This window comes from Choloepus didactylus, chromosome 2 (genome assembly GCF_015220235.1).
Source record: "Choloepus didactylus isolate mChoDid1 chromosome 2, mChoDid1.pri, whole genome shotgun sequence".
Classification (NCBI taxonomy): Eukaryota; Metazoa; Chordata; class Mammalia; order Pilosa; family Megalonychidae; genus Choloepus; species Choloepus didactylus.
Genome location: NC_051308.1, coordinates 206,850,063 through 206,863,211, shown reverse-complemented (window position 1 = coordinate 206,863,211; position 13,149 = coordinate 206,850,063). Strand labels below are relative to the sequence as shown.

At 37.5% G+C, this 13,149-nt stretch overlaps 1 protein-coding gene across 2 annotated transcripts in view; it reads left to right on the top strand.

Annotated features, from left to right (window-relative positions):
* CCDC30 (coiled-coil domain containing 30) overlaps positions 1 to 13,149 on the top strand; it is a 247,826-nt gene that overhangs the window by 34,486 nt on the left and 200,191 nt on the right. For both annotated transcript variants that reach the window (XM_037827513.1, XM_037827515.1), the window contains exon 2: positions 11,324 to 11,518. In XM_037827513.1, the coding sequence (XP_037683441.1) occupies positions 11,351 to 11,518 (168 nt within the window). In that variant the 5' untranslated portion in view covers positions 11,324 to 11,350. The remainder of the gene's footprint in view (positions 1 to 11,323; positions 11,519 to 13,149) is intronic.

Sequence of the window (13,149 nt, the reverse complement as noted above, 5' to 3'; positions counted from 1 at the left end):
GTTTCATTGATTTTCTATATTGCTTTACTATTCTATTTTGTTTATCTTTGCTCTAATCATCATTATTTCCTCCCTAGTTTTAGTTTTGAGTTTAGTTTCTGCTTCTTTTTCAATGTGTACAGCTTGGTTATTGATTTGAAATGTTTCTCCTTTTTAAATGTAGATATTCATAATGGTAAGTTTCCGCCTGAACACTGCTTTTACTGCATCCCATAAGATTTGACATGTCGTCTTTTTGTTTTATTTTGTCTTAAAATATTTTCTAATTTTCCTTATGATTTATTCTTTTATCCATGGGCTGTTTAAGAGTGTGTTCTTTAATTTCTACTATTTGTGAGTTTTCCAGTTTTCCTTGTTATTGATTTATAGTTTTATCCTATTGTGGTCAGAGAAGATACTTTGTACAATTTTGGTATTTTAAAATTTATTAATACTTGTTTTGTTACCTAATGTATGGTCTATTCTGAAAACTATTCCACATGCACTTACAAAGAATGTATATTCTGCTGTTGTTGGGTGGCATGTAATCACTGGTGACTTTGACAAGATCTGTTTGTATGGAGTGGTGAATGTGAAAGTCTGATTGGCGTGAATTCAGGAAAGTATGGTAAGAGAGGGAAAGGAAACAGTGGTTATAGTTGATCCTTTCTTGAAGTTTTGCTATAAAGGAGAATGAAGAAATGATGGATAAGCTGCAGCAGGACATAATGTTGAGGGAAAGTTTTCTGTTGTTTTTTTTAAGATGGGGGATATTAAAACATGTTTCTATAATGATTGCATCATACAGACATGCTTGGGAAGAAAGCTTGATGAGGCAGTAGAGAGCGGAGTCAACTGCAAGAGTCTTGTCTTTGAGATAAGATAGAAGGGGATCGGGTGGGGTAAGATGGCAGACTGGTGAGCTGTATGTTTTAGTTACTCCTCCAGGAAAGTAGGTAGAAAGCCAGGAACTGCGTGGACTGGATACCACAGAGCAATCTGACTTTGGGCATACTTCATACAACACTCATGAAAACGTGGAACTGCTGAGATCAGCGAAATCTGTAAGTTTTTGCAGCCAGGGAACCCACGCCCCTCCCTGCCAGGCTCAGTCCCGGGGGAGGAGGGGCTGTTAGCTCCAGGAAGGAGAAGGGAGAACTGCAGTGGCAGCCCTTATCGGAAACTCATTCTACTGATTCAGACTCCAACCATAGATAGACTGAGACCAGACACAAGAGAATCTGAGAGCAGCCAGCCCAGCAGAGAGGAGACAGGCATAGAAAAAAACAACACAAAAAACTCCAAAATAAAAGCGGAGGATTTTTGGAGTTCTGGTGAACATAGAAAGGGGAAGGGCCCTGAGGCGCATATGCAAATCCCGAAGAAAAGCTGATCTCTCTGCCCTGTGGACCTTTCCTTAATGGCCCTGGTTGCTTTGTCTCTTAGCATTTCAATAACCCATTAGATCTCTGAGGAGGGCCCTTTTTTTTTTTTTTAATCCTTTTTTCTTTTTCTAAAACAATTACTCTAAGAAGCCCAATACAGAAAGCTTCAAAGACTTGCTATTTGGGCAGGTCAAGTCAAGAGCAGAACTAGGAGAGCTCTGAGACAAAACGCAATAATCCAGTGGCTGAGAAAATTCACTAAACACCACAACTTCCCAAGAAAAGGGGGGTGTCCGCTCTCAGCCATCATCCTGGTGGACAGGAAACACTCCTGCCCATCGCCAGGCCCATAGCCCAGAACTGCCCCAGACAACCCAGTGTGACGGAAGTGCTTCAAATAACAGGCACACACCACAAAACTGGGCGTGGACATTAGCCTTCCCTGCAACCTCAGCTGATTGTCCCAGAGTTGGGAAGGTAGAGCAGTGTGAATTAACAAAGCCCCATTCAGCCATCATTTCAGCAGACTGGGAGCCTCCCTACACAGCCCAGCAGCCCAGAACTGCCCTGGGGGGACGGCACTCACCTGTGACATAGCACAGTCATCCCTCAACAGAGGACCCGGGGTGCACGGCCTGGAAGAGGGGTCCACTTGCAAGTCTCAGGAGCCATACGCCAATACCAAGGACTTGTGGGTCAGTGGCAGAGACAAACTGTGGCAGGACTGAACTGAAGGATTAGACTATTGCAGCAGCTTTAAAACTCTAGGATCACCAGGGAGATTTGATTGTTAGAGCCCCCCCCCCCCCTGACTGCCCAGAAACACGCCCCATATACAGGGCAGGCAACACCAACTACACACGCAAGCTTGGTACACCAATTGGACCCCACAAGACTCACTCCCCCACTCACCAAAAAGGCTAAGCAGGGGAGAACTGGCTTGTGGAGAACAGGTGGCTCGTGGACGCCACCTGCTGGTTAGTTAGAGAAAGTGTACTCCACGAAGCTGTAGATCTGATAAATTAGAGATAAGGACTTAAATTGGTCTACAAATCCTAAAAGAACCCTATCAAGTTCAGCAAATGCCACGAGGCCAAAAACAACAGAAAATTATAAAGCATATGAAAAAACCAGACGATATGGATAACCCAAGCCCAAGCACCCAAATCAAAAGACAAGAAGAGACACAGCACCTAGAGCAGCTACTCAAAGAACTAAAGATGAACAATGAGACCATAGTACGGGAGATAAAGGAAATCAAGAAGACCCTAGAAGAGCATAAAGAAGACATTGCAAGACTAAATAAAAAAATGGATGATCTTATGGAAATTAAAGAAACTGTTGACCAAATTAAAAAGATTCTGGACACTCATAGTACAAGACTAGAGGAAGTTGAACAAGGAATCAGTGACCTCGAAGGTGACAGAATGGAAAATGAAAGCATAAAAGAAAGAATGGGGAAAAAAATTGAAAAAATCAAAATGGACCTCAGGGATATGATAGATAATATGAAACGTCCAAATATAAGACTTATTGGTGTCCCAGAAGGGGAAGAAAAGGGTAAAGGTCTAGGAAGAGTATTCAAAGAAATTGTTGGGGAAAACTTCCCAAATCTTCTAAACAACATAAATACACAAATCATAAATGCTCAGCGAACTCCAAATAGAATAAATCCAAATAAACCCACTCCGAGACATATACTGATCACACTATCAAACACAGAAGAGAAGGAGCAAGTTCTGAAAGCAGCAAGAGAAAAGCAATTCACCACATACAAAGGAAACAGCATAAGACTAAGTAGTGACTACTCAGCAGCCACCATGGAGGCGAGAAGGCAGTGGCACGATATATTTAAAATTCTGAGTGAGAAAAATTTCCAGCCAAGAATACTTTATCCAGCAAAGCTCTCCTTCAAATTTGAGGGAGAGCTTAAATTTTTCACAGACAAACAAATGCTGAGAGAATTTGCTAACAAGAGACCTGCCCTACTGGAGATACTCAAGGGAGCCCTACAGACAGAGAAACAAAGAAAGGACAGAGAGACTTGGAGAAAGGTTCAGTACTAAAGAGATTTGGTATGGATACAATAAAGGATATTAATAGACAGAGGGGAAAAATATGACAAACATAAACCAAAGGATAAGATGGCTGATTCAAGAAATGCCTTCACGATTATAACGTTGAATGTAAATGGATTAAACACCCCAATTAAAAGATATAGATTCGCAGAATGGATCAAAAAAAATGAACCATCAATATGTTGCATACAAGAGACTCATCTTAGACACAGGGACACAAAGAAACTGAAAGTGAAAGGATGGAAAAAAATATTTCATGCAAGCTACAGCCAAAAGAAAGCAGGTGTAGCAATATTAATCTCAGATAAAATAGACTTCAAATGCAGGGATGTTTTGAGAGACAAAGAAGCCCACTACATACTAATAAAAGGGGCAATTCAGCAAGAAGAAATAACAATCGTAAATGTCTATGCACCCAACCAAGGTGCCACAAAATACATGAGAGAAACACTGGCAAAACTAAAGGAAGCAATTGATGTTTCCACAATAATTGTGGGAGACTTCAACACATCACTCTCTCCTACAGATAGATCAACCAGACAGAAGACCAATAAGGAAACTGAAAACCTAAACAATCTGATAAATGAATTAGATTTAACAGACATATACAGGACATTACATCCCAAATCACCAGGATACACATACTTTTCTAGTGTTCACGGAACTTTCTCCAGAATAGATCATATGCTGGGACATAAAACAAGCCTCAATAAATTTAAAAAGATTGAAATTATTCAAAGCACATTCTCTGACCACAATGGAATACAATTAGAAGTCAATAACCATCAGAGACTTAGAAAATTCACAAATACCTGGAGGTTAAACAACACACTCCTAAACAATCAGTGGGTTAAAGAAGAAATAGCAAGAGAAATTGCTAAATATATAGAGATGAATGAAAATGAGAACACAACATACCAAAACCTATGGGATGCAGCAAAAGCAGTGCTAAGGGGGAAATTTATAGCACTAAACGCATATATTAAAAAGGAAGAAAGAGCCAAAATCAAAGAACTAATGGATCAACTGAAGAAGCTAGAAAATGAACAGCAAACCAATCCTAAACCAAGTAGAAGAAAAGAATTAACAAGGATTAAAGCAGAAATAAATGACATAGAGAACAAAAAAACAATAGAGAGGATAAATATCACCGAAAGTTGGTTCTTTGAGAAGATCAACAAGATTGACAAGCCCCTAGCTAGAATGACAAAATCAAAAAGAGAAAAGACCCATATAAACAAAATAATGAATGAAAAAGGTGACATAACTGCAGATCCTGAAGAAATTAAAAAAATTATAAGAGGATACTATGAACAACTGTATGGCAACAAACTGGATAATGTAGAGGAAATGGACAATTTCCTGGAAACATATGAACTACCTAGACTGACCAGAGAAGAAATAGAAGACCTCAACCAACCCATCACAAGCAAAGAGATCCAATCAGTCATCAAAAATCTTCCCACAAATAAATGCCCAGGGCCAGATGGCTTCACAGGGGAATTCTACCAAACTTTCCAGAAAGAACTGACACCAATCTTACTCAAACTCTTTCAAAACATTGAAGAAAATGGAACACTACCTAACTCATTTTATGAAGCTAACATCAATCTAATACCAAAACCAGGGAAAGATGTTACAAAAAAGGAAAACTACCGGCCAATCTCCCTAATGAATATAGATGCAAAAATCCTCAACAAAATACTTGCAAATCGAATCCAAAGACACATTAAAAAAATCATAAACCATGACCAAGTGGGGTTTATTCCAGGCATGCAAGGATGGTTCAACATAAGAAAATCAATCAATGTATTACAACACATTAACAAGTCAAAAGGGAAAAATCAATTGATCATCTCAATAGATGCTGAAAAAGCATTTGACAAAATCCAACATCCCTTTTTGATAAAAACACTTCAAAAGGTAGGAATTGAAGGAAACTTCCTCAACATGATAAAGAGCATATATGAAAAACCCACAGCCAGCATAGTACTCAATGGAGAGAGACTGAAAGCCTTCCCTCTAAGATCAGGAACAAGACAAGGATGCCCGCTATCACCACTGTTATTCAACATTGTGCTGGAAGTGCTAGCCAGGGCAATCCGGCAAGACAAAGAAATAAAAGGCATCCAAATTGGAAAAGAAGAATTAAAACTGTCATTGTTTGCAGATGATATGATCTTATATCTAGAAAACCCTGAGAAATCGACGATACAGCTACTAGAGCTAATAAACAAATTTAGCAAAGTAGCGGGATACAAGGTCAATACACATAAGTCAGTAATGTTTCTATATGCTAGAAATGAACAAACTGAAGAGACACTCAAGAAAAAGATACCATTTTCAATAGCAACTAAAAAAATCAAGTACCTAGGAATAAACTTAACCAAAGATGTAAAACTCCTATACAAAGAAAACTACATAACTCTACTAAAAGAAATAGAAGGGGACCTTAAAAGATGGAAAAATATTCCATGTTCATGGATAGGAAGACTAAATGTCATTAAGATGTCAATTCTACCCAAACTCATCTACAGATTCAATGCAATCCCAATCAAAATTCCAACAACCTACTTTGCAGACTTGGAAAAGCTAGTTATCAAATTTATTTGGAAAGGGAAGATGCCTCGAATTGCTAAAGACACTCTAAAAAAGAAAAACGAAGTGGGAGGACTTACACTCCCTGACTTTGAAGCTTCTTATAAAGCCACAGTTGCCAAAACAGCATGGTACTGGCACAAAGATAGACATATAGATCAATGGAATCGAATTGAGAATTCGGAGATAGACCCTCAGATCTATGGCTGACTGATCTTTGATAAGGCCCCCAAAGTCACTGAACTGAGTCATAATGGTCTTTTCAACAAATGGGGCTGGGAGAGTTGGATATCCATATCCAAAAGAATGAAAGAGGACCCCTACCTCACCCCCTACACAAAAATTAACTCAAAATGGGCCAAAGATCTCAATATAAAAGAAAGTACCATAAAACTCCTAGAAGATAATGTAGGAAAACATCTTCAAGACCTTGTATTAGGCGGCCACTTCCTAGACTTTACACCCAAAGCACAAGCAACAAAAGAGAAAATAGATAAATGGGAACTCCTCAAGCTTAGAAGTTTCTGCACCTCAAAGGAATTTCTCAAAAAGGTAAAGAGGCAGCCAACTCAATGGGAAAAAATTTTTGGAAACCATGTATCTGACGGAAGACTTATATCTTGCATATATAAAGAAATCCTACAACTCAATGACAATAGTACAGTCGGCCCAATTATAAAATGGGCAAAAGATATGAAAAGACAGTTCTCTGAAGAGGAAATACAAATGGCCAAGAAACACATGACAAAATGTTCAGCTTCACTAGCTATTAGAGAGATGCAAATTAAGACCACAATGAGATACCATCTAACACCGGTTAGAATGGCTGCCATTAAACAAACAGGAAACTACAAATGCTGGAGGGGATGTGGAGAAATTGGAACTCTTATTCATTGTTGGTGGGACTGTATAATGGTTCAGCCACTCTGGAAGTCAGTCTGGCAGTTCCTTAGAAAACTAGATATAGAGTTACCATTCGACCCAGCGATTGCACTTCTCGGTATATACCCGGAAGATCGGAAAGCAGTGACACGAACAGATATCTGCACGCCAATGTTCATAGCAGCATTATTCACAATTGCCAAAAGATGGAAACAACCCAAATGTCCTTCAACAGATGAGTGGATAAATAAAATGTGGTATATACACACGATGGAATACTACGCAGCAGTAAGAAGGAACGATCTCGTGAAACATATGACAACATGGATGAACCTTGAAGACATAATGCTGAGCGAAATAAGCCAGGCACAAAAAGAGAAATATTATATGCTACCACTAATGTGAACTTTGAAAAATATAAAACAAATGGCTTATAATGTAGAATGTAGGGGAACTAGCAATAGAGAGCAATTAAGGAAGGGGGAACAGTAATCCAAGAAGAACAGATAAGCTATTTAACGTTCTGGGGATGCCCAGGAATGACTATGGTCTGTTAATTTCTGATGGATATAGTAGGAGCAAGTTCACAGAAATGTTGCTCTATTAGGTAACTTTCTTGGGGTAAAGTAGGAACATGTTGGAAGTTAAGCAGTTATCTTAGGTTAGTTGTCTTTTTCTTACTCCCTTGTTATGGTCTCTTTAAAATGTTCTTTTATTGTATGTTTGTTTTCTTTTTAACTTTTTTTTTCATACAGTTGATTTAAAAAAGAAGGGAAAGTTAAAAAAAAAAAAAAAAAAAACAAGAAAAACAAGGAAAAAACGATGCAGTGCCCCCTTGAGGAGCCTGTGGAGAATGCAGGGGTATTCGCCTACCCCACCTCCATGGTTGCTAACATGACCACAGACATAGGGGACTGGTGGTTTGATGGGTTGAGCCCTCTACCACAGGTTTTACCCTTGGGAAGACGGTTGCTGCAAAGGAGAGGCTAGGCCTCCCTATGGTTGTGCCTAAGAGCCTCCTCCCGAATGCCTCTTTGTTGCTCAGATGTGGCCCTGTCTCTCTAGCTAAGCCAACTTGAAAGGTGAAATCACTGCCCTCCCCCCTACGTGGGATCAGACACCCAGGGGAGTGAATCTCCCTGGCAACGTGGAATATGACTCCCGGGGAGGAATGTAGACCTGGCATCGTGGGACGGAGAACATTTTCTTGACCAAAAGGGGGATGTGAAAGGAAATGAAATAAGCTTCAGTGGCAGAGAGAATCCAAAAGGAGCCGAGAGGTCACTCTGGTGGGCACTCTTACGCACACTTTAGACAACACTTTTTAGGTTCTAAAGAATTGGGGTAGCTGGTGGTGGATACCTGAAAGTATCAAACTACAACCCAGAACCCATGAATCTCGAAGACAGTTGTATAAAAATGTAGCTTATGAGGGGTGACAATGGGATTGGGAAAGCCATAAGGACCACACTCCACTTTGTCTAGTTTATGGATGGATGAGTAGAAAAATAGGGGAAGGAAACAAACAGACAAAGGTACCCAGTGTTCTTTTTTACTTCAATTGCTCTTTTTCACTGTAATTATTATTCTTGTTATTCTTGTGTGTGTGCTAATGAAGGTGTCAGGGATTGATTTGGGTGATGAATGTACATCTATGTAATGGTACTGTGAACAATCGAAAGTACGATTTGTTTTGTATGACTGCGTGGTATATGAATATATGTCAATAAAATTAAGATTAAAAAAAAAAAAAAAGACATAATGCTGAGCAAAATAAGCCAGGCACAAAAAGAGAGATATTGTATGTTACCACTAATGTGAATTCTGTGAAAAATGTACAATGTTTTATACTGTAGAATGTAGGGGACCTAGAGATACCAATTAGTGGAGGGGGAATGATAATCTGATAAGAACAGATAAACTATGGAGGGTAATCTCAATGTTATGGGAATGCTCAGGAATGATTATGGTTTGTAAACTTTCTTGGATATAGTAAGATCATGTTGGAAGCAATAGAGTTATTTTAGGTTTTTTTTTTTTCTCTTATTCCTTTGTTTTCTTAGGGGTTGTTAATTTTCTTGGGGTATGGTAGGAACATGTTGGAAGCAATGTAGTTATTTTAGATTATTTGTTTTTCTTACTCCTCTGGACATGGTTTATTAATTTTCTTGGGGTATGGTAGGAACATATTGGAAGCAAAGTAGTTATCTTAGGTTATTTGTTTTCCTTAATCCATTGCTTTGTTTGAAATGTTGTGGGGTTTTTTTGGTTGTTGTTTGCCTGTTTGTTTTTAATTTTTTGATAAACAAAGTTAAAAAATTGAAAAAAAATCAGTAGAAAAATGGGAGTAAAAACTAAATGACAAATAGGGTGGGATGGGGGGATGGTTTGGGTATTCTCTTTTCACTTTTATTTTTTATTCTTATTCTGATTCTTTCTGATGTAAGGAAAATGTTCAGAAATAGATTGTGGTGATGAACACATAACTATATGATCATACTGTGAACAGTTGATTGTATACCATGGATGACTGGTTTGTGAATATATTTCAATAAAACTGAATTAAAAAAAAAACATGATCAAGATTAGTAAGAGTTAAAAAAGAGATTAATATGGAAAAGATGGAATTCAACTGTCAAAAGACAGAATTTGGCTGAATAAAAATAGAAAACAAAAAGCATAAGGTCAATGCAGCAAGAAAAGCAGTGGAATTAAAATTTTGTGTTCTGGAATATATGATTAAAATTTGAACAACAGGCAATAACTGTTCATTCTGTAGCAAGGTAAAGCATACCCAATAAAACATAATGATTATAAAAAAAAAATAGGGAAGGGACTGAGACTGTGGAACTGTAATCCATAAAAATTTTTGAAATTACCTATATAACTTTGTTGATCTGTGTATCGAGAGTTGACACCTTTCTGTATGTATGTTATATTTTACAATAATGGAAATGGCTGGAGTTGTGGAACTGTGACCCATGACATTTTTTGAAAATTGCTCTCTAACTACTTTAGAAATCATACTTTGAAAGTTATCACTGTTATGTATATATGTTAACTTCACAATAAAAAAAATTGCTTTTGAAAAAAAAAAAAAAAAAAAGATAGAAGGGGATCGAGTGCAAAGGGGAAGTGCTAGCCTTAAGAGCAAGGATAGTTCTTGAACTCTCATAAGAGGGAAGAGTATGCCAGGCTTGGCGGATTTGGTAAAGGGAGCTTGTGGAAGTTCTCTTCTGAGTGCTTTTTTTTCTCTTAGTGAAATAAGTAGCAGGGTAATCAACTAACATTGAGGGTGGAGAAGGAAATGTTTGGAGACTTGAGGAGTGAGAAGGAATAAATAATGTTCTAGGTCTCTAGAGAATGAGAGAGAGAGGTGACCAGAGAAATGTAGAAGGATTTCTGGGCAGTAGTAAGAGCTTACTTGAGGTTAGTGGACATTAATTTAAAGTGAAAACAATCAGCAATGGTTGTGCATTTTCCTCCAGCCATCTTCAGCTTCTGGAGGGAGATGCAGAAGAGGTGGAGCATTGGATTTAACAGGCTGGAGTCTTTCCAGCCATGTGTAATGGAAGGAAAGAGGGATTATGATGATGGACCATAGACTCTAAGCTGAGTAAGAAAGTGAATGAAAACAGGGGTGGGATAAAGGATATTGAAGAGTTGTTAAGGTCAATGGATTAGTTTTCAAAATGGTCAAAAACTTGTTGAAATTGAGGTACAAGAGGAAAATAGGTAGTGATGAATGGAGAGTAGGATGTTTGAAACAGATCAGGGAAAGACTGCATTTATTGGTAATGACAAGATCTAGGGAATGACTGTGGAGTGGGTGGCTGAGATAAGGTAGAGGACTTGGAAGTAAGCTGGTAAAAGGACTGAAAAGCCAAGACACTGGCATAATTACTTACTTGAATATTGAAATCAACAAGAGTTTTGGCAGAATTAGTTGCGTCACTTTGGAGAATTTATTTGGCTTCTTGTTGCCTATTACATAGGGTTGTTATAAGGATTAAATGGGAAAATGTGTCTCAAATACTTAGCATAACACATGACACATAGTAAGTGCTCAATAAAACAACAATAGCAACAAAGCCCATATATACACTCAATTTTGGGTCCCTAGTAAAGTTTTCCAAAAGGTCTCCCATACCCTTTATTGGATGCAAATTTTAAAGTTAAAAAGCAGAGAAATCACCTACTGCTTTTGAGAAATTTTCTCCACTGTTACTTTTTTCTAAAAGTTTGTAAACACCTGGGAAAAGTAGAAAGAAAAGTGGTAGTAGCAGTATGACTTATTTTTTTATTCATTTGTTATCTAATAACTCATTCAATATCTTACAACAAAAGCTATTTGCCTTCATTTATTCTAACAGTTTTGTTTCTTTTATTTCTTCCTAACAGAAACCAAACTAAAGGAGGTTTAAAGAAATGTTATATCAAGAAGGCTTGTCTGAAATAGCTTTGAGCAGCTCCAGTGAACAAACTGCATACTTACTGGTAGAGAGAAGTACACTCTTGGGGAAACTGGAACTTGTGGACCCCAAGCAAGAGTCACAAAGATGTATCAACAGTAACCTACAGAAAGAATTTTCTCAGGTATTCCAAATTAACTAGATAATTGAGGAGGAAGTAGTCCAGTTTAAAAGTGCATTCATTTATGAAAACATCGGAGAGCCAGTTTTACTAGTGCTTAAGAATGCAGGCTTTGGATTGGGTAGACTTCTGCCACTTGTTAGTAGTATGCCCTTGAGTAAGTTAGTTAACTTTCTTAATTTAACTTCAGCCTCAACTTTCTTAACTATAAAATCTGTGATTAATTCAACTATTACACAAGATGATCATGAAAATGAAGTAATGTGATGTATATAAAGCTCTAGAACAGTACTTGGCACTTACTAATTATCTATTATTGTTGTTATTATTTATTGAAAAATTGCCATGTGCCAGACTTTGTGCTAGTGGATGGAAAAACAAAGTCAGTTATACATGACCTGGATTTGAAAGAAACTTCAAAGTGAATGGAGGAAGAAATAAGCCAGTGGTTTTAGTCCAGCATGGGAAGTTAAGGGGAGAAGCTAAGTCATACAGGATAGTTTGGGTGATCAGAAGAGGTTTCCAGAAAGAGATGATGTCAGTAGGGTTTTGAAATTTAGTTGAAGAAGCTGGGAAAGTCATTCCTGGCAGAGGAAACAGAATGTATAATACATGCTGATTCATGTGAGTGAATGCTGGAAAATGAGGCTGGATGATTCTAAGGCCATCTTCCCAGTTACCATTAGGTCACAGTTTTTCCACTAATGGAAGAAAAAATTAAAATAGATATTCCAAAGGTATTTTTTGTTATTATGAAATGTAACCCATAAAATTTGTCTTGCTTCCCCAGTAATATTTTGCTTAGGCTAATTTTGTAATTAGCCTGAACATAAAGTAATCAGGAGAAGTCACCTTTTCTGGTAGAAATTGACAAGCTGATTCTAAAATTTATATGGAAATTCAAAGGACCTAGAATAGCCTGGAATAACTAAACAACTAGTTGCAGTTGGAGGATTCACACTTACTGATTTCAGGAATTACCATAAAGCCTCAGTAATCAAGAAAGTATAATATAAGTGTAAAGATAGATATATAGATCAATGGAACAAAATAGAGTCCAGAAATAGGCCTACCTATATATGGTCAATAGATTTTTGACAAGGGTTCCAAAGCAATTCAGTGGAAAAAGGATGCTGGAGCAATTGGATAGACATATACAAACAAACAAACAAAAGCACCTCAACCTTTATCTCACCCTATATATGAAAAATTTTTTTATTCATTTTATTGAGATATATTCACATACCATGCAGTCATACAGTCATACAAAACAAAGCATACATTCAGTTGTTTACAGTACCATTATATAGTTGTGCATTCATCACTAAAATTAATTTTTGACATTTTCATTACCACACACAAAAATAATAAGAATAAAAATTAAAGTGAAAAAGAGCAATTAAAGTAAAAAAGAACACTGGGTGCCTTTTGTTTGTTTGTTTGTTTGTTTGTTTCCCTTCCCCATTTTTCTACTCATCCATCTATAAACTAGACAAAGGGGATTGTGGTCCATATGGCTTTCCCAACCACATTGTCACCCCTCATAAGCTACATTTTTATACAATCGTCTTCAAGATTCTTGGGTTCTGGGTTGTAGTTTGATAGTTTCAGGTATTTACTGCTAGCTTATTTAT